The 18,869-nt window shown below is 63.2% G+C and overlaps 3 protein-coding genes across 3 annotated transcripts; 1 reads left to right on the forward strand and 2 right to left on the reverse strand.

Annotated features, from left to right (window-relative positions):
- Nucleotides 1-4,197: 4,197 nt before the first annotated feature.
- On the forward strand, nucleotides 4,198-13,833 carry LOC128972895 (uncharacterized). The gene is made up of 8 exons (XM_054389018.1): nucleotides 4,198-5,499; nucleotides 10,540-10,665; nucleotides 10,789-10,866; nucleotides 11,397-11,479; nucleotides 11,665-11,763; nucleotides 11,903-12,016; nucleotides 13,045-13,285; nucleotides 13,633-13,833. Exons 1-8 carry the CDS (start codon nucleotides 4,198-4,200, stop codon nucleotides 13,831-13,833), a joined length of 2,244 nt encoding a protein of 747 aa, XP_054244993.1.
- A 2,453-nt stretch (nucleotides 13,834-16,286) lies between these two features.
- LOC128972896 (probable UDP-sugar transporter protein SLC35A4) lies at nucleotides 16,287-17,225 on the reverse strand. Its single transcript, XM_054389019.1, has one exon. The coding sequence runs from the start codon at nucleotides 17,223-17,225 to the stop codon at nucleotides 16,287-16,289; it is 939 nt and encodes a 312-aa protein (XP_054244994.1).
- Nucleotides 17,226-17,422: 197 nt separating this feature from the next.
- On the reverse strand, nucleotides 17,423-18,476 carry LOC128973081 (SLC35A4 upstream open reading frame protein-like). Its single transcript, XM_054389273.1, has 3 exons — nucleotides 18,457-18,476; nucleotides 18,221-18,319; nucleotides 17,423-18,081 (listed from the first exon to the last, which is right to left on the reverse strand). The coding sequence occupies exons 1-3, from the start codon at nucleotides 18,469-18,471 to the stop codon at nucleotides 17,884-17,886; spliced, it is 312 nt and encodes a 103-aa protein (XP_054245248.1). The 5' UTR covers nucleotides 18,472-18,476; the 3' UTR covers nucleotides 17,423-17,883.
- Nucleotides 18,477-18,869: the final 393 nt, after the last annotated feature.

Genomic DNA, 18,869 nt, shown 5'->3' on the forward strand with positions numbered 1-18,869 from the left:
GCCAATGGGATGAGATTGAACAAGGCTAAGTGCAGGGTTCTGCACCTTGGCCACAACAACCCCAAGCAGCACTACAGGCTGGGGACAGAGTGGCTGAGAGCAGCCAGGCAGAGAGGGACCTGGGGGTGCTGGTTGATAGTACTGAACATGAGCCAGCAGTGTGCCCAGGCAGCCAGGAGAGCCAATGGCATCCTGGCCTGGATCAGGAATAGTGTGGCCAGCAGGACAAGGGAGGTTATTCTGCCCTGTGCTCAGCACTGTTCAGGCCACACCTTGAGTCCTGTGTCCAGTTCTGGGCTCCTCAGTTCAAGAGAGATGTTGAGGGACTGGAAGGTGTCCAGAGAAGGGCAACGAAGCTGGGGAGGGGTCTGGAGCACAGCCCTGTGAGGAGAGGCTGAGGGAGCTGGGGGTGTTCAGCCTGGAGAAGAGGAGGCTCAGGGGAGACCTCATTGCTGTCTACAACTACCTGAAGGGAGGTTGGAGCCAGGTGGGGGTTGGGCTCTTCTCCCAGGCACCCAGCAGCAGAAGGAGGGGACACAGTCTCAAGCTGTGCCAGGGGAGGTCTAGGCTGGGGGTTAGGAGGAAGTTCTTCACAGAGAGGGTGATTGCCCATTGGGATGTGCTGCCCAGGGAGGTGGTGGAGTCACCATCCCTGGAGATGTTCAAGAGAAGCCTGGATGAGGCACTTGGTGCCATGGTCTGGTTGATTGGATAGGGCTGGGAGATAGGTTGGGCTGGATGAGCTTGGAGGTCTCTTCCAACCTGGTTGATTCTGTGATTCTATGACTTCTCCACCCAAGGCTGCCTTCCTTGGCAAGGTGGCTCCTGGGCTTGACTAATGCTCCCTTGGCAGCTGGTGGCTGTTCCTGTGCCAAGGTCTCCATCAGTGAGAGGAGGCCACCAGGCATTTGGAAAGATCTGTCAGGGATTTTTCCTTCCCTGGGGATTTCCCTGCCCGGGTTGGGTCTCAGAAAGGCAAGGAAACTGCATGTCTGGAAGGTGCAGTTCCCAGGGTGGTGCTGATGTGGCATTAGACTGCACCACAGTGTCCCCAGACTGGGCAGGAGCTGCCTGCCCACACTGCTTGCTGAGGTTCCATCTCCTGCAGCTCCTCTTGGTGTCTGCAAAGCTTTGCTGCACCACATCTGCACAGCCTGAAACCCCTCCAGGGATGGGGACTCCACCACTGCCCTGGGCAGCCTGGGCCAGGCCTTGACAAGCCTCAAGGGGATGAAATTGTTCCTCATGTCTGACCTAAACCTACTCTGCTACAACCTGAGAACATTTTCTCTCAGCCTGTAACTTGTTCCTAGGGAGGAGCCCAACCCCCACCTGGCTGCAGCCTCCTCTCAGGAGCTGTAGAGAGCAATGAGGTCTCCCTCAGCCTCCTCTGCTCCACACTAACCACCCCCAGCTCCCTCAGCTGCTCCTCCCCAGCCCTCTTCTCCAGACCCTTCCACACCTTCATTGCTCTTCTCTGGACCTGCTCCAACCCCACAATGTCCTTCTTGCAGTGAGGAGCCCAGAACTCAGCCTTGCCCACCCCCTCTTCCTCAGCCTTCCTGGGGCTGTGGGCAGCACCAGACACTTCCCCCAAAGCTCTTCCCTGCCCACAGCCTCGGGCAGCCCAAGAGCTCCTTGGTGCAGAGCAGCAAAGCAGAAGTGCCTTGGGTGGTTGCCATGGGACATGTTGCTTCCCGTGGCCTCATCCTGCTCAGGAAGTCATGCAGCAGCCAGGAGGAGCCAGGGCAGTGCCCGGGAGCCAGGGCAATGCCCAGGAGCCTGCCTCCAGGTGCCCAGCAGCCCCAGCCCCCCAGATCTTGACGTGGGTAGCAGAGGGCTGCGAAAGCCCCGAGGCAGCTGGAAGATATCTGCAGGTGCTTGTGGTCTGCTCTGGCTGGAGGCCTCAGCAGGGGAGGCTCCGAGGCAGCAGAGCTCAGCCCTTGGCACCTCAGCCTGGGGTTTGGCAGCAGCTCGAGGAAGCAGCAGTGGGGAGAAGGAAGGTCCCAGTGTGAGCTGGCTGGTGAGTCACTGGCCCCTAGCCACACCAGCCCCGTTTGGAGCTGCCCCTCCAGAGAGGGGACTTGGAGCAGAGCCTCTCCCCAGGAGGATGGAGCAGCCCCACGGCAGCACAGAGAGGTAGGAGAGCTCCTGGCAGGGTTTGGAGACAGGGGCAGAGCAAAGCTGTGGCTGCTGGGGGCAGGGGCTGGCAGCAGAGCTGCTGGAAGCAGGAGGTTGGGCTGCAGACCCCCAGCAGCTCCTAGCCACCAGCCCAGCTGGGTGCTGGGACAGCTGAGTCAGCACAGACTGGCAGCAGCTCATCTGTGCCCTGCCAGCAGCTGGGCAGCAAAGCTGGGTGCTGAGAGGGAACTCTGCAGAGCCTCACATGGCCCTCTGAGGGGCTCCTTGCAGGCTGGTGGTGAAGCAAGGCACTGGGGGACAGAAAGGACAACCAGGTCTGGGGGTGACAGAAAGGACAACCTAGAGCCAGGTCTGTGGGGACAGAAAGGACAACCTAGAGCCAGGTCTGTGGGGACAGAAAGGACAACCAGGTCTGGGGGTGACAGAAAGGACAACCTAGAGCCAGGTCTGTGGGGACAGAAAGGACAACCTAGAGCCAGGTCTGGGGGGGGACAGAAAGGACAATCTAGAGCCAGGTCTGTGGGGACAGAAAGGACAACCTAGAGCCAGGTCTGGGGGGGGACAGAAAGGACAACCTAGAGCCAGGTCTGGAGGAGACAAAGGACAAGCATGGCCCTGTCTGTGTTGCCGTTTCCTGCCCCAGACTGCAGCGAGGACTGCAGAGGTGCACAGAGGGAGCCCAGCCTCTGCTCAGAAGCTCAGCCTGGCTCAGACTCACCTTGTCTGGTGTCTCCTGGCGCCTGGGACTTCCTCAGGGACAGGACCCAGGTGGGAGACCTTGGAGCTGCGTTTCAATGTCTGAAGTGGACCTACAGGAAGGCTGGGGAGGGACTGTTTGAAAGGGGTTGGGGTGACAGGACGAGGGCAGTGGTTTGAAACTGGAGCAGGGCAGATTTGGGTTGGACATCAGGAGGAAGTTCTGCACAGTGAGGGTGGGGAGACACTGGAACAGGCTGCCCAGAGGTGGGTGAGGTCCTAGCCCTGCATACATCCAAGCTCAGCCTGGCTGTGTCCCTGGGCAGCCTGCTCTGGTTGGAGGTGTCCCTGCTGCCTGCAGGGGGTGGGGCAAAGTGAGCTTGGAGGCTCCCTTCCAACACCATGCAGCCTGTCAAGCCGTGAAAGCACAGAGCCCAGCAGCTGCCCTGCCCTGCTGACACTTTGGGGTGGGGTGAGCCCAGTGCCACCAATTCCCTGCCAAGGTGGCACAGCCCTTGGGTGTCTGCCTGGTGTTTGTCATGGCTGAGCAGCCAGATGGGTGCTGCTGGGGTGGTGCCCATGTGAAAGGTGTTTGGGCAGGAGGGATGAGGGCAGAGCTGTGTCCAGGCTGAACCTGCCTGAGCCACCCTCCAGCAGGTCCCTTCAGCTGCCACAGGAGTGCTGCTGCCTCTCACCATTGATGACGGCACAGCAATGTGCCCCTGTGGCCAAGAGGGCCAAGGGCATCCTGGGGGGCAGCAAGCAAAGTGTGGCCAGCAGGGCTGGGGAGGTTCTGCTGCTCCTCAGCTCTGCCCTGCTGAGACCACAGCTGCAATCCTGTGTCCAGTTCTGGGCTCCCCAGGTCAAGAGAGACAGAGAGCTGCTGGAGAGAGTCCAGTGGAGGCTGTGAGGATGATGAAGGGACTGAACATCTCTGCTGTGAAGAAAGGCTGAGCCCTGGGGTTGTTCAGTCTGGAGAAGAGAAGGCTGAGGGGATCTGATCAAGGTCTATCAATAGCTGAGGGCTGGGGGTCAGGATGAAGGTGCCAGGCTCTGTTTGGTGGTACCCAGTGACAGGACAAAGAGCAATGGGCACAAGCTGGAACCCAGGAGGTTCCAACTCACCATGAGGAGAAACTTCTTTGGTGTGAGGCTGCTGGAGCCATGGAGCAGGCTGCCCAGAGAGGTTGTGGAGTCTCCTTCTCTGGAGAGCTTCAAGCCCCACCTGGCTGTGTTCTGTGTGCCCTGCCCTGGGTGACCCTGCTCTGGCAGGGGGTTGGGCTGGATGACCTCTGGAGGTCCCTTCCAATCCCTCCCACTCTGTGACTCTCTGATCTTTTGGTTTCCAGGCTGCTCAGCATGCAGGTGGCTGTGCTGCTGCTGCTGGGGCTGCTGCAGGCAGAGGGCAGATGTTTCTTCAACCGCACCCAGGAGCACTGCACCTGCTACAACCTGTCTGAGGAGAGCTCAGGCAGCATCATCCAGTGCCTCCCAGCCACTGTGGTGGAGTTCTGGGGGGGAGAGCTGCAGAGATACGTGGGCCTCCCCATCACAGACCTGGACCCCTCCATCATTGACACACTGAGCTCCCTGGGCATCAGGAAAATCGTTTTTGGGGATCTCCTGGTGCCCGAGGTACTCCTTGCCCGAGTCCTCAGGTTCTTCTCCTATACCCAGGTGCAGGAGCTGGCGTTTGAGCGCTGCACTTTCGAGGGGCAGGGCGACTGGCAGCAAATGGCCGGCTGGGAGCTGCCCATCCTGTCCCTGCGCTTCCACCAGGTGAGCTCCGCGCCGCTGGCGGGCCGGGAGCAGGACCTGCGGAGCCTGAGCCGCTGGCTGGGGGCGCTGCAGGAGCTGTCTGTCACCGGCTGCAGCGTCGCCAGCCTGCCCTGTGCCGTCGGCAGCCTCTTCACAGCCCTGCGCTCGCTGGACGTGGCGCACAACAGCCTCGGGGACGAGAGCCTGGGGTCTGCCTTCTGCCCGGGAGCTTTCCCTCGGCTCCAGGCACTGAGCCTGCGGCACAACCACCTCAGGTCCTACCACGCTGTCTGCCAGAGCCTGCAGCTGCTGCCCGAGCTCCAGCACCTGGATCTGAGCCACAACAAGTTGCTGACAGCCCCGACCTCCTCCTGCCAGTGGCCACTGTCCCTCCGAAGCTTTAACTTGTCCAGCACTGGCTTGGACGAAGTCCCCACAGCTCTGCCTCGCAGCCTGGAGGTGCTGGACATGAGCTACAACCACCTCCGTGCCGTAGACCTCTCCCTCGGCTCCCTGAAGAAGCTCTTCCTGAGCCACAACCTGCTGCAGGCTGCGCCCCCGCTCGGGCAGTGCCCCATGCTGGACACCCTGACCCTGGGCAATAACTGGCTGCGGGAGCTGCCCTGGGACGAGGTGAAGCAGCTGCGGGAGGTGGCAGCCCCTGGCAACCCCTACGACTGCTCCTGCTCCAGCGCCGGGGGGCTGCAGGTGCTGGCGGGCAGGGGGCAGCTCGGGCAGGGCTGGCCCCAGGACTACGTGTGCCAGGCCCCGCCTGGCTACCAGGGCACGCCGGTGGCGGCCGTGCCGGTGTCGGTGCTGCGGTGTCACCCTGCTGCGGTCATTGTCCCTCCCTGCCTCATCCTCGCCCTGCTCGGCGCCGCCGCCGCCGGCTGCCTGCTCAGAGCCAGGGCTGGGCTCAGCCTGCCCTGCCGCACAGCCTGACCTGGGAACAGCCCCACCAGGGCTGCCCCCAGGCCAGCAGCTCCGCGGCGAGGCACAAAGGACGCCCCCCAGTGCTGGGGAGGGGCTGTCTTGGTGTCCCCTGGCCATGCTGCTGGAGTCAGCATCCCTGGGGGGGGTTTAGAAGAGGTTTGGGTGAGGAGCTCAGGGAGTGAGTTGTGCACAGGAAGGTGCTGGGTTGTGGTTGGACTCTTGAGTTTGTATTAGTTTTGGGTTAAATTAACGAGGCAGGAATTATAAAATCTAGTTATTTTTATTTTCCCCAAAGCTCTGTACAAAACTGACAGAATTATTTACAGGCTCTATTGGGTCATGAATTCTTCCAGGATGCTTATGGCAATTTTACACAATTTAGAGAGTTCAGAGACTGGAAAAAGCTATGACACAAATAGCTTCACCCACTTATAAACCAAAGGCCAACCAATAACCCTTAGGAAGATCTGAGCAGGCCAGGATTTACTCACGAGGATTACAGTGGGAATTTGGAGGTGGTCCCTAGCTTGCTCTCTCTGCTGACAGGCTCCAGAAACTGTCAGTTTGTAATCCAGTTCCAGGCTCAGGCTTTATCCCAGGGCTCTGGAGCAGGCACTGGAAGCAAGGCAGGACACTGGAGACGACAAGGCTGGAAGTGAGGAGAGGCTTCAGCAGAGGTGAGCAAGGCTTGAGCAAGGCAGAGCTGAGCAAGGAGGATTTGGGCAAGGTGGATCTGAGCAAGGTGGATCTGAGCAAGGGGATCTGAACAAGGTGGATCTGAGCAAGGGGATCTGAGCAAGGGGGATCTGAGCAAGGTGGATCTGAGCAAGGTGGATCTGAGCAAGGGGATCTGAGCGAGGGGATCTGAGCAAGGGGATCTGAGCAAGGTGGATCTGAGCAAGGGGATCTGAGCAAGGGGGATCTGAGCGAGGTGGATCTGAGCAAGGGGATCTGAGCAAGGTGGATCTGAGCAAGGTGGATCTGGGCAAGGTGGATCTGAGCAAGGTGGATCTGAGCAAGGTGGATCTGGGCAAGGTGGATCTGAGCAAGGTGGATCTGGGCAAGGTGGATCTGAGCAAGGGGATCTGAGCGAGGTGGATCTGAGCGAGGTGGATCTGAGCAAGGGGATCTGAGCAAGGTGGATCTGAGCGAGGGGGATCTGAGCAAGGGGATCTGAGCAAGGGGATCTGAGCAAGGTGGATCTGAGCAAGGTGGATCTGGGCAAGGGGATCTGAGCAAGGGGATCTGAGCAAGGCAAGGCAGATCTGAACAAGGTGGATCTGGGCAAGATGGATCTGGGCAAGGTGGATCTGAGCAAGGTGGATCTGAGTGAGGTGGATCTGAGCAAGGGGATCTGAGCAAGGTGGATCTGAGCAAGGGGATCTGAGCAAGGTGGATCTGAGCAAGGGGATCTGAGCAAGGGGATCTGAGCGAGGTGGATCTGAGCAAGGTGGATCTGAGCAAGGTGGATCTGAGCGAGGTGGATCTGAGCAAGGTGGATCTGAGCAAGGTGGATCTGAGCAAGGGGATCTGAGCAAGGGGATCTGAGCAAGGTGGATCTGAGCAAGGTGGATCTGAGCGAGGTGGATCTGAGCGAGGGGATCTGAGCAAGGTGGATCTGGGCAAGGGGATCTGGGCAAGGTGGATCTGAGCAAGGTGGATCTGAGCAAGGTGGATCTGAGCAAGGGGATCTGAGCAGGGGATCTGAGCAAGGTGGATCTGAGCAAGGGGATCTGAGCAAGGTGATCTGAGCAAGGGGATCTGAGCAAGGGGATCTGAGCAAGGCTGATCTGAGCAAGGGGATCTGAGCAAGGCTGATCTGAGCAAGGGGATCTGAGCAAGGTGGATCTGAGCAAGACTGATCTGAGCAAGGTGGATCTGAGCAAGGGGATCTGAGCGAGGTGGATCTGAGCAAGGTGGATCTGAGCAAGACTGATCTGAGCAAGGTGGATCTGAGCAAGGTGGATCTGAGCAAGCCCCCAGGCTCCCCAGCCACTTGCATACATACAAAATGCCAGAGGTCACTTGGTCCAATGGGCACTAAAGCTAACATGGAGCCACCCAATGGCAAAGCCTTCTGCCAGGCTATGACCATCAAAGGCAGAGGCCAGGACCTCGTATCTGGGGCAGCTTTCGTGGTCTGACCCCAGCTGGCATCTTGTTTACCAGACAGGCAAGGGCCTGGCCCCTTTGTTCCTTTTCCCTCCTTGCCCTGTTGCTGTGGCAGGAAGGAGGGGACAGAAAGGACCTGTCTGGACATCTTGAGGCCTGTCTGGATCTGTACTGGGCCATGTGTCATGGCCTTACCACCGCAGAGGTCTCTCCCAGCCAGGCCAGGCTGTGATGGTCCCACAGTGGCTGTGGCTTTGCCTGCCCAAGCTTTGGGGAACCCCTCAGGCAGAGTCCCTTGCCATGATCTGACCAGAGAGGTTTTCTTTGTGGCCAACCCCAACTGCTCAAGGTGCCTGCGTTGCCCCTGGGATGTCTTCTGCCCTCAACAAGAGGGCTCCAGCTCCACCACGTCTGCAGCACTGCAGGCAGTGCTCAACTGCCCCAAGGCCCACGGCTGGTCCCCACCCAGAGCTCCCCTCCCACCTCACAGCCCTGTGGCTCCCCAGCACAACCTTCCTGGTGGCCTCCGCAGCCTCTCCGCTGAGCTCAGGCTCTGGCTGTGAGGCTGGCTCTGAGCTGTGGCCCAGCACAGGACCAGCACCACGGAAGGCAGGAGGCTGAGCAAAGGACCTTGGTGCTCAGCTGGGTGCTAGCAAAGGCTCAGCCCAGCTCTGCCTCCTGTACCCCAAGGGTCTGCACCCAGGCCTTGGTGCTCAGCCTTGTGACCATCTGGACCTGGGCACAGGGAGCAGCAGCTGCTGCCTGGTGGATGAGGAAGGATAAATCCCTGAGTCCCAGAATCCAAGCAGTGTCCTTCCCTCAGCAGCACCCAGCCCTGCTCTGCTCCATTGGTGAGGGCAGCTCACACCCAGCCTGGCCTGAGGAAGTTTGGGCAGGCAGGGGCTGAGCCCAGGGCAGCTCAGGGCACGGTGGGGTGGTGGCAGATGGGGGACACCTCTGCATCTCCTCATTGTGTCCTGACCAAGTGCAAGGGGCAGGGGCTGGCCTGGGACCCCTCTCCTGTCCCCCAGAGCAGAGGGGTCCTCAGCTTCAGCCTTTCCCTTGGTGCTGTCCTGGCATGACTGAGCTCCAATAAAGGTCACTCTGTGCCTTGGGCCTGCTCCTCATCTCTTCACCATGGTTCAGGTTCCCTCAGCTCCCTTGGAATGCTGCAGAGATGTCCCCCTTGGAGCCAGGAGCTGTGGGGGGTGAGTGGCTCCAGGCACCCCCTTGCCTCCATGGCCAGCAGGGCTCAGCCTCCAGACTCTGCTGGCACCAGGCTGTGCCCAGCTCTGCCCAGCCATGCCCAGCACCCATGAATAATGCAGGGGAACAGGATCCCCCCTCCTGTAACCCCATCCCCTGCCCTGGCCAACACCTCTCCAGCTGCTGCTCCTCAGCTGGCCATGGACCCTGGGCAGGTGGGTGCCACCGTGGGGGACACCAGAGGGTGGTTTGGAGGGATCTGTGCCCTGCCTTCTCTGTGGCACCGCCAGGCACTGCCCAGCTCCCCAGGGCTCATCCTGCCCCGGGTGGGTGCTGGGTGTGTGGGGCAGGCCCTGGCTCAGGGTCCCTCTGCCTGGTGTCCCTGCAGGGCATCTGTGCAGGAGCAGCTGTGGGACTCCAGCAGGCTGCAGGTAGAGATGGAGCCCAGGACACCTTCCCCAGCCTGGTGCCTTCAGCCCGAGCCCCACAGCAGGGCACCAGGCTGGCCACAGCCAGGGTGGCACCAGGGCTCTGCTCGCCTGGTGGGCCTGTGCTGGGCAGCAGTGCCCTCCCCCCCCGGTGGCTCTGCTGGCTGTGGTCACAGGGGGTGCTGGGGAGCCCTGGGAGCTGGCCCCGGGCTGTGTGTGGGGGGCAGAGCTGGGGCAGGGGTACCCCCCCCAGCACCCCCCACTGGGTGTTCGCAGGGCTGGGGCAGAGTGGCACAGACCCCCTGCAGCTCCTCTGTGCTGGGAAGCAGTCCCAGGTGAGCATGGCAGGGACCTGGGCACCAAGGGGGTGCTGGGCACCCAGAGGGGAGCAGGGGGCTCTGTCCCAGCCCCCTGCCACCCTGGGATCCTGCTGGGTGCTGAGGGCTTGGGCTGATCCTACCCCTGCTGTGGGCCACTCTTGTGGGGGGTTCCTGGCGGTCACCAAAGGGGAGGCTCTCCCCCTCACCCCTGTCTGTGCCAGGCCCTCCATGCCACCCCTGCCACCTCCATCCCAGTGTGCCCTTTACCCTGCACTGGTCATACTAGGATGGGGGGTGGGGGGGAAGCTGAACCCTCTCTCATGCCAGGGCAGCTGCCTGACTGTGGATGGCATCTTCTGCTTGGATGCAGGGCAGGTATGGTGATGCCCACGTCCTCCTCTGGCACCCTTGTCCCCTGACATGCTGGCTGTGGGCTGGGGCACCCAGGTGTGGTCCTGGGGGCATTGGGCACCACCTGCAGTGCTGGGCACAGAAGGGTTCTGGTGGTGTCTCTCAGCCCTTGCCTGTTTCCTCTTGGGTGCTGGGACCTGCTGTGCCATGCTGTGACATACTGTACCATGCCGTGCATTACTGTGCCATGCTGTGCCATGCTATGCCATACTGTGCCATGCTGTGCTCTGCTGTCCTGTGCTGTCCTGTCTGTGCTTTACTGCCCCTGTCCTGCTCTCTCTGGCATGCAGTGCATTACTGTGCCATGCCATGCTGTGCCATGCCATGCACATGCTCTGCATCTACCCTGTGCCATCCACATTGGGCTACCCATGCTGTGCCAGCTGTGCCATGCTGGCTGTGCTGTGCTGGCTGATCCATGCCAGTGTCCTCTGTGCTGGGCCATCTGCACTGTGCTGGCTGTGCCATGCCATGCCATGCCATGCCATGCCATGCCATGCCATGCTGGCTCTGCTGGCTGTGTCTCCTCCCAGGAGCAGGTGCTGGAGCTGGCAAGGCCCCAGCTGGCCCTGGTTCCCCTTGGCTACAGCATGTCCCTGCTGCTGTGGCACCCCCACGGCCCCCCCTGCCAGCTGTCCTTCCAGAGCATCGCCTGGCAGGTAGGGCACAGGGCACGGCAGCAGGCAGAGGGGATCTGGGCTTGCTCAGCTGTGCCCAGTGTGGCTGGCACGGCTCAGGGCTGGGCTCAGGTGGCTCCTGGAGCCTGCCTGGCTTGTCCCCAGGTGATCAGCACCATCTTCCAGCAGCTGGAGGCCCTGGGGGGGGATGAGCAGAGCCTGCAGACTGTCAGCCTGGTCCAGGTAGGGCAGGCCAGGGCTGGCCAGGGTGCCCTGGGGGTGGGGGGCACACCCTGCTGTGCCAAGGGGCAGACACTGCCCCAGGGCTGGCACCTACTGCCCTACCCCTGAGGGGGACAGGGGCTGAGGCCCCTCAGGTCCCAGCCTTGCTCCAGCTCCTTGCAGGGCTCGCCAGGGGTGGGAATTCCTGCAGCCAGGTGGGCACAGGGCAGCTCTCCAGCACTTCCTGGCTGGGCATTTCCTGCCAGCCACTGCTCCCTGTGGCCTCAGTGTCCCTCCAGACTGCTGGCACACTCTGGCCCTCCCTTGGTTGGCACAGGAGCCCCCAGGCTGGACCTTGCTCGTTGGCTCCAGGGTGCCCTGCCAAGCTCCACACGGGCCTTGGGCATTGCCAGGGCTCTGCCTTTGCCTGGCCCTAGGGCTGGAGGAGCTGGGAACAGCCCTGAGACCTTTCCCTGCTCAGCCCTTCCCTGTGCTTGGCCAGGGGGAGCCCCGAGGTGCCAGCAGTGCCCCCTCTCTGTGCCCTCTTCCAGCTCTGTGCCCACGACAAAGCCTGGGACCTGCTCTGCCCCGACGGCCGAGCCCTGCAAGTGATGGATGTCAGCCCCCTGGGCCTGTAGGTACCCAGTGCCCTGGGTTGGGCTTGTACCCCTCCTGGGGCACTGGTACCCTAGCACTGGGCACAGAGCTGGGCAAGGAGCAGGTGCCCAGCCAGAGGATGGCCAGGGACATGCCCAGGGAGCCCAGGCATGTCGGGGGGCATGGCCCTGCTCCCACACTCTTCTCTCCCTCTGCTTTCAGGATGGTGGAGGAGGCCACAGAGATCCCTGTGCCCAGTGCCCAGGCTGCCATCAGCATCTACAGCACAGGGCTGGCTGCCATGGTGGCACTGCCCGAGGGGTGAGCACAGCAGCCCCCCGCAGAAGGGCACTTGGCCGGGCAGGGGTGAGGGATGTGGGGGATGCCCTGCGGGGCCGTGGGGCGCTGGGGCTGGCTGTGGGCACTGCTCAGCACCGCTGCCATGCTGGCCTCTCCCCAGTGCCAGCAGCCTCTTCACCCTCACCCTGGAGCGGCAGCTGGCAGGGGGCCGGCAGCAGCGCTCAGCCCTCAGGATCCTGGCAGCTCCTGGCACCGCCGGGCCCTGCCCTGAGCCGTACGTACCAGGCTGCAGCTCCCTGCTGGGGCTGAGCCATGTCCCCTCCCTGGCACCCCCTGAGCTCAGGGGCACATGGAGCTGTTGGAGCAGGTCCAGAGGAGGCCACCAAGATGGTCAGAGGCTGGAGAGCCTCCCCTGTGGGGCCAGGCTGGGAGAGTTGGGGCTGTGCAGCCTGGAGAGGAGAAGACTCCAGGCAGACCTCAGAGCAGCCTTCCAGTGCCTGAAGGGGCTCCAGGAGAGCTGGGGAGGGACTTTGGACAAGGGCTGGGAGTGACAGGAGGAGGGACAATGGCTTTGAGCTGGGAGAGGGGAGAGTGAGAGTGGTGATGAAGAAATTGTTGAGAGTGAGGCTGGGGAGACACTGGCACAGGTTGCTCAGGGAGGCTGTGGCTGCCTCCTGCCTGGAGGTGTTCAGGACCAGGCTGGATGAGGCCTTGAGCAAGCTGGGCTGGTGGGAGGTGTCCCTGCCCTGGCAGGGGGGTGGCACTGGCTGAGCTTTAAGGTCCCTTCCAACCCACCCAGGCCCTGGGTCCATGACTTGGTGCCCAGAGGTGAAGCAGGAGGGATCCTGAAGCCTCAGCAGGAGCCTGTCCCTGGGAGCCAAGGGGCTGCCACCCACCCCTGGGGACAGGAGCTTGCTCCCAGCGTGGCCAACCCCTCCGTGGGCCCCTGTGGGACAGGGTTTGGCCTGCCCAGGGGTGGGTCCCAGCCCCATCCTCTCCCAGGGCTCTCTCACCCCACACACAGGGCTCCTGCTGCCTGCTGCCTGCCCTGGCTGGTGGAACAGCTCCTGGAGGGGAACAGCCTGACCCTGCTGCTGCTCTGGGTGACACTGCCAGGTACCCCTGCTCTGGGACACCACTCTGGGCTGTCCCCTCCCTGAGGTTCCCCCCAGTGCCTCCCCACACCTGGCACTCGGTCCCTGGCCATCCACAGGCACTGGCAGCCAGGCAGGGGCTCCACTCCTCCCCTTCAGCCCTGCCCCTGTGCCCACCATCAGGATGTCCCCACGCTGGTGGCCCCAGCCCGGGGCTCGTTCCTCCCGCAGATACCTCCAGAGAGGAGCTGCTGGCAGCCCTGGGGGTGGCCGAGCGAGTGAAGGGCTTGGCCAAGAGCGTCTCGGCCACCGCCTGGGACCCTGCGCAGGAGCTGGCGGCGCGGCGCGGGGAGCTGCGAGGGCTGCGCAGGGAGCTGCTGGCTGCGGCTGCTGGCCCCCAGCAGGAGGTGGCCCTGGCACAGCTGCGGAGAGCCCTGAGGGAGCTGAAGGTGAGGCAATGCTCCTGCCCATCAGACGGGACCGGATGGCACCGACACTTCCCCCCCAAGTCGGAGGAGGTGGGGGGGGGTGGGATGTGTCCCTGGAGCTGTGCCATGGCTGGAGGTCTCCAGCAGCACAGAAGGGACCCTCAGCCTCCTCCTCCAGGTGCTGAAGAGCCAAAGGTGGGAGAAGAAGCAGGCAGCAGCTGAGGCGCTCAGGGCAAGGCAGCTGCAGCAGCCCGGGGCTAAGGTGGGCATGGGGCTGGCCACAGCCTCTTCACCCAGGGCCATGCCAGCTGCAGGAGAAGCCCTGGCCCCTGGCTGCATCCCCACAGCATCTCCTCCTGCTCTCACAGGCCCAGGTCTACACAGTGCAGGACCAGCAGCCCGGGACACAAACCCTGCCCGGTGCCAGCCTGGAGCCAAGAGGGACAGGGCAGGGGCACAGGGCTGGGGCCCACGCCTGGGTGGCTGAGAAGTGGGCGCAGAGCATCGCTTCCCGCGGTGGGAAAAGGATCTGCCGGGGCTGGGAGAGGCTTCCCTCCCTCTCCCCCTGACCTGCTGTTCCCAGCCACACCTCCTCATGCTCCTCCTCTCCCCACGCAGGAGCAGGGCACAGCGCCAGCAGCCGGGGAGAGGGCAGCCGAGCGCCAGCCAGCGCAGGGCAGGGGCAGCTGGAGCAGCCCTTGCCAAGCAAAGCAGCACAGCCAGGGCCACTGCCCGGGGCTGGCACGGTGAGTGAGACCCCACCGGCTCCCTGCTGCTGCTCCCGGGCAGGAGCAGCGCCCAGGGCCTCCAGTGAGTCCCCCAGGTGCTGCCCAGGCCTGCTCTGCTTGTGCCAGGCAGGGAGCCGGTGCCTGCCGTGCCCATCCCTGGAGGTGCAGCTCGCCCTGGCCAAGGCACAGAAGCAGCAGCTGCGGGCTTGGCACTGCCTGCTCCTGCAGAGCCAGCTGGAGCACGGGGCAGTGCCAGCCCAGGAGGCCAGCAGCAAGGTGGGCACAGGAAGAGAGCCCAGCGCCCTGGGCTGTGAGCTCTCCTCCTCCAGGGCACCCCCGGGGGCAGAGGGCACCCCCGAGCTGCCCTGTCCTTGTTCCCTGCAGCAGGACACAGCTCGCTGGCAGCAGGAGGTGGCTGCCCTGGGGGTGAGTGAGGCTGGGGGCAGCAGGCAGCAGGAGGCAGCCGAGTGCCACCTGAAGGCCTTGCTGCAGAGCCACCTCCAGCAGACACAGGTGGGCAGCGAGGGGCTGGGCACCTCCTAGCAGCTGGAGCCGTGCCAGGCAGCCCTGGGCATCCCTGCAGGTGCTTCAGGAGCAGCAGCAACGGCTGGCAGAAGAGCAGAGGGAGGCCCTGGGGCACTGCCACCAGGAGCTGCTGCAGGACACCATGAATCTTGCCAGGCACTGCCAGCGGCAGAGGGCTGCCAGCTGCCCGGCTGATGCCACCACACAGACACCCTGAGGCAGCTGCCCTAGGCTGGGCAGGAGAATGGACAGGGGCCCTGGCAGGCAGCTTGGGGGTCCTGGCGGGCAGCATGGGGGCTCTGGCGGGCAGCATGGGGATCCTGGCAGGCAGTTTGGGGGTCCTGGCAGGCAGCTTGGGGGTCCTGGCACCTCAAAGCTGGAGGAGGCCCTAGCAGACCTTCTGGTAGCTTCTCAGTGCCCAAAGGGGTCTCTAAGAAAGCTGGGGCCAGAGTTTGGAGCAGGATCTGTTGGGGCAGAACAGGGGGGGAAGGTTTGAGCCAAAAGAGGGAGAAATGTTTGATGCAGAGCAGAGAGAGCCTGGCCCAGGCTGTCCAGAGGGGTGGAGGATGCCCCATGGCTGGAATCATGCCAGGTGAGGTTGTTTGGGGCTCTGAGCAACCTGCTCTGGTTGGGGATGTCCCTGCTGGCTGCAGAGGTCAAGATGATGTTCAAAGGACCCTTTCCACTCAACCCAGTCTGGGATTCTCTGTTCCACCTCCCTCCCTGCACTGAGCCACCAGCCCTGATGCTAGAGACCAGCCAGGGCAAGGCCCCACGGCCTGGCTGCTGGGTGCTGCTCCTCACAGAAATCTGTCCCCAGGGAGGAGGCTTCACCCCTTTGCCACCCCCAGGGAAGGCCCTGCTCTGCTGCTGGGCACCTGCTGCAGCAGTGGGTAGGGTGGGAGAGGTGGTGGCCCCTCAGCTGCTGCCAGGTGCAATAAAGTGAGTGTCACCTCTTCAGCCACTGGCACCAGGCCTGGATGTGCCCCAACCTCTGCCAGGCTAAGCAGCTCCCTGCCCCCAGGGAGGACAGACATGTGAATGCCTTCTCCAGGACAGACTCACAGACCCCCTCCCAGGGAGAACAAACAGACAGCTGCTGCTAAACCACAGCTTTACTAATCCTGGGCAGAGCCATCAGTGCCCACAGCTCACCAGTGTGGGCACAAACATGGGATACCATCTCCCTTCTGGGGAGCAGGTGGCAGAGCTCCCCCCTCTCCCCACCCTCAGTGCGATGTCACCAACCCCCCAGAAGGGCAACCAGGGCCCAGGGACAGCAGCAGCCCTACAGCCAGTGGCTGGGGCCAGGCTGGGAAGCTGCCTCTGGCCACAGTGTGAGGTTCTCCAGGCAGCTCTATGAGGACAGCTGGGGGAGCACCATCCCCAGGATGGAAGAGTGGCACATCAGGCAGAGCTGGGCACACAGCTGGGCAGAGCTGGCCCCCACGGCACGAGTCAGGGGTGCTCTGTGGGAGGAAGCATCCTGACACACCACACAAACAAGGTGCTCAGCACCCCTCCCTCCAGGCTGAGGCCACAGCTGCCCACCCTGGGAACTGGGACAGCACACTGCCCCCTTGGCACTGCTGCTGCAGAGCTCCCTGCTGGTTGTGGGTGGCTGTACTGGGGGAGGCCCCAGCACCAAGGCCCCACAAAGAGCTGGGCAGGGAGGCTGCTGGCACCAGCACTGCTGCAGGCCCAGCACTGCCACCCCCTGAGGCACGAGAAGAGGCTGCCCTGGAGCAGGCAGGGCAGGAAGGCAGCAGCTAGGGGAGGCCATAGTAGAGGTGCACGGCGAGGCCGATGCAGGCCATGGCCACGAAGAAGAGCAGAGTGAGCTGCAGGCTGAAGAGGGCCACGGAGAGGAGGGCGTTGGCCAGGATGGAGCAGGAGATGACGAAGAGCCTAGTGATGTTGCTGCTGTGCTTCATCACCACCGACATCAGCAGCCCGTTCAGGGCCTGGCTGAGCACAACCAGCAGCACCCAGGGGGAGAAGCCCTGCAGGAAGCCTCCCTCCGCCCCCTGCCAGAAGTAGCCGAGCAGGTTGAGCAGCACCCCGAAGAAGTAGAGGAAGAGGTTCTGGAGGCTGAGGGGCAGCGCCTGGGCCTTGAGGATGGCTTCTGTGTAGACAGCAGACAGGCCTGAGATCAGGCAGTAGGCTGAGAGCAGCAGCAGGCCCTGCAGGGTGATGTGCAGCTGCGTCCCAGAGGGGCTGCCGGGGCCCCACAGGCCGCCGCAGCTGTAGCTGACACCAGCGGCCAGCAGCAGCAGCAGCCCCAGCCACTGGCGGCTGCTCAGCCTCCGGCGCAGCAGCAGGCTGTAGAGCACAGCAGTGCTCAGGATCTTCAGGTTGCTCAGCACCTGGAAGGTGCTGGGGTCCATGAAGAGCTGCATGTGGACCACCAGGTTGTTGTTGGCGGCGTAGAGCAGGGCGGAGAGGGCGAAGGGAGCGACGTGGCGCCAGGACACGGCCGGCAGCGGCTGCTCCCGGGCCAGCAGCAGCAGCAGGAGAGACACCAGCAGCTTGGTCAGCTCCACCAGGACCACCACAGCTGTGGAGCTGAAGGGGATGGCCCCATCCACCTTGCAGAGGGAGAGCAGAGGGGCGTGAGAGCCATAGATGGCCACGGACAGGAGCAGCATCAGCGCCCACAGCCCCCTGCGCAGCAGCCGGGTGGCAGGGCCGGCAGCGGTGCCAAGCATTGTGTGTCCCTGGGGGGCCTCCCCTGGGTGCTCCTGCTTGGCAGGGGGTGTTGGACTACGATGATCTCTGGAGGTCCCCTCCAAACCCTCCCACTGCTGTGATTCTCAGGTGGTAGGCAGCAAGGGGGAGGTGCTGTCAGTGCCGGGCAGCCCGGCAGGCAGCCTCGCAACCTAGAACAGTCAAGGAGAGACCCAAGACCACAAATTTAATGAGCCTGAGTAAAGCAGGGCACTGCCTGCTGCACTTCTGCCGCAGCAGCAGACCAGGGGGGTGTCTTTCCTTTAGAATGAGCACTACGAGCCCCCAGGGAGCCACACCAAGCGTGTTCCTAGGGCAAAGCCTCAGTGGAAGGGTGGCAAGCACAGTGACAGGTGACAGGCAGCCTTCCAGTCCTCTCAGGGCCGTGGGGAGCAGGTGAGGGGGAAGAGGCAGCTGGCAAACCGTTGGCTGCTGGTGCTTCCAAGCTGCTGTGGGTTAGTGATGACTGCTTCCACAGAGCTCTAGTAGATACCCCACAACCAGCCCTGCAGTGACATCGTGTGAAGTCCTTTCCAGCAGAGGAGAGCAGCAGTGGTGCTTCTGAGTGCCCTGGGAACCTTCAGTGCCTGCTAGCTAAGGAGCAGCAGCCCTGCAGTCACTGCACCGCAGGGCTCCTGGCTAGTCCCGACCTTTTTTTAGCGAATTGATATAGTCCCGAATTGTCCTCTCCACGTTGGGCACGGCGTAGTTCTGAGCGACGTAGATGCCAGTGCAGGTGCCAGCCGCGAAGCCCAGCACGGCCGAGAAGCGAAGCTTGGCGATCAGGTAGCCTGCCAAGAAGCCTTTGAGAAAAGGCGAGGCCAGCAGAGAGCCATCCTGAGGAGAAGAGCCGAGGGTGAGGCCAGCGGGCACGGTAGGCAGAACAGGGCCGTGCCCAGGGACTGATTCTCACCAAGCCCCCTCAAGAGGGGAGCCTGGGCCGCCCACGGCACAGCGGCGGGGGAACGCGCGTTACCTGCCCCACGCCAGCGTGCACCTCGTCCTCCACCTTGCGCTGCAGGCTCTCCAGTTGGTCCTTCAAGAAGGCGAGGTCCTTCAACTTGGGCGGCGAGTCCTGGGGAACAGAGGCGGGTTGATCCCCGGGCCCCGCAGGCAGCCCCCGGGGGCAGAGGCAGAGCCGTGCCCGACCCCGGCGCTCCCCCGGGGCTGTCCCCGCGCGGACCGCCCGCGGCCGCCGCGCGCCCCGCTCACCTTATCGTCCGCCATCTTACCACGCGCGCGGGCCGCCGCCCATTGGGCCGCGGGCCGACACGTGACTGTGACCCTCGTCGATTGGGCCGCGGGCCGACACGTGACTGCGACGGCGCGTCTTCCACCGCCCGCCCGCCGGCGCCATCTTGAGGCGGGGTAGGGGCTGGTTGCAGGCTGCCGTCACGGCGGGGCTGACACCTCCCCCTGAGGCCCGGCCCTGCCCCGGGGGCGGAGGCAAGGAACGACTGAGTGCAGCCTCGGCAAGCGTTCGGGTGATAGCCGAGTGAGTGATACGCTTCACAAGACCGAAGGACGGGATGGGTGTCAGCAAGAGAGAGCTGGACAGGCTGGAGCTGAGGAGATCCTCAGGAGGTTCAATAAAGCCAAGTGCAAGGTGCTGCACCTGAGTCAGG

The sequence above is a fragment of the Indicator indicator genome, chromosome 18, assembly GCF_027791375.1.
Source record: "Indicator indicator isolate 239-I01 chromosome 18, UM_Iind_1.1, whole genome shotgun sequence".
In the NCBI taxonomy this organism is placed as follows: Eukaryota; Metazoa; Chordata; class Aves; order Piciformes; family Indicatoridae; genus Indicator; species Indicator indicator.

What these genes read in the sequence shown, in the direction of transcription:
- LOC128972895 (XM_054389018.1), top strand. Translation starts at nt 4,198, where the DNA reads ATGCAGGTGGCTGTGCTGCTGCTGCTGGGGCTGCTGCAGGCAGAGGGC. An exon ending in AGACTGTCAGCCTGGTCCAG is followed by an intron (nt 10,867 to 11,396) that starts GTAGGGCAGGCC and finishes GCCCTCTTCCAG; the next exon opens with CTCTGTGCCCACGACAAAGC. An exon ending in GCCGGGCCCTGCCCTGAGCC is followed by an intron (nt 12,017 to 13,044) that starts GTACGTACCAGG and finishes TGGTGGCCCCAG; the next exon opens with CCCGGGGCTCGTTCCTCCCG.
- LOC128973081 (XM_054389273.1), bottom strand. An exon ending in TGCACGCTGGCGTGGGGCAG is followed by an intron (nt 18,082 to 18,220) that starts GTAACGCGCGTT and finishes TCTTCTCCTCAG; the next exon opens with GATGGCTCTCTGCTGGCCTC.
- LOC128972896 (XM_054389019.1), bottom strand. Translation starts at nt 17,225, where the DNA reads ATGCTTGGCACCGCTGCCGGCCCTGCCACCCGGCTGCTGCGCAGGGGG.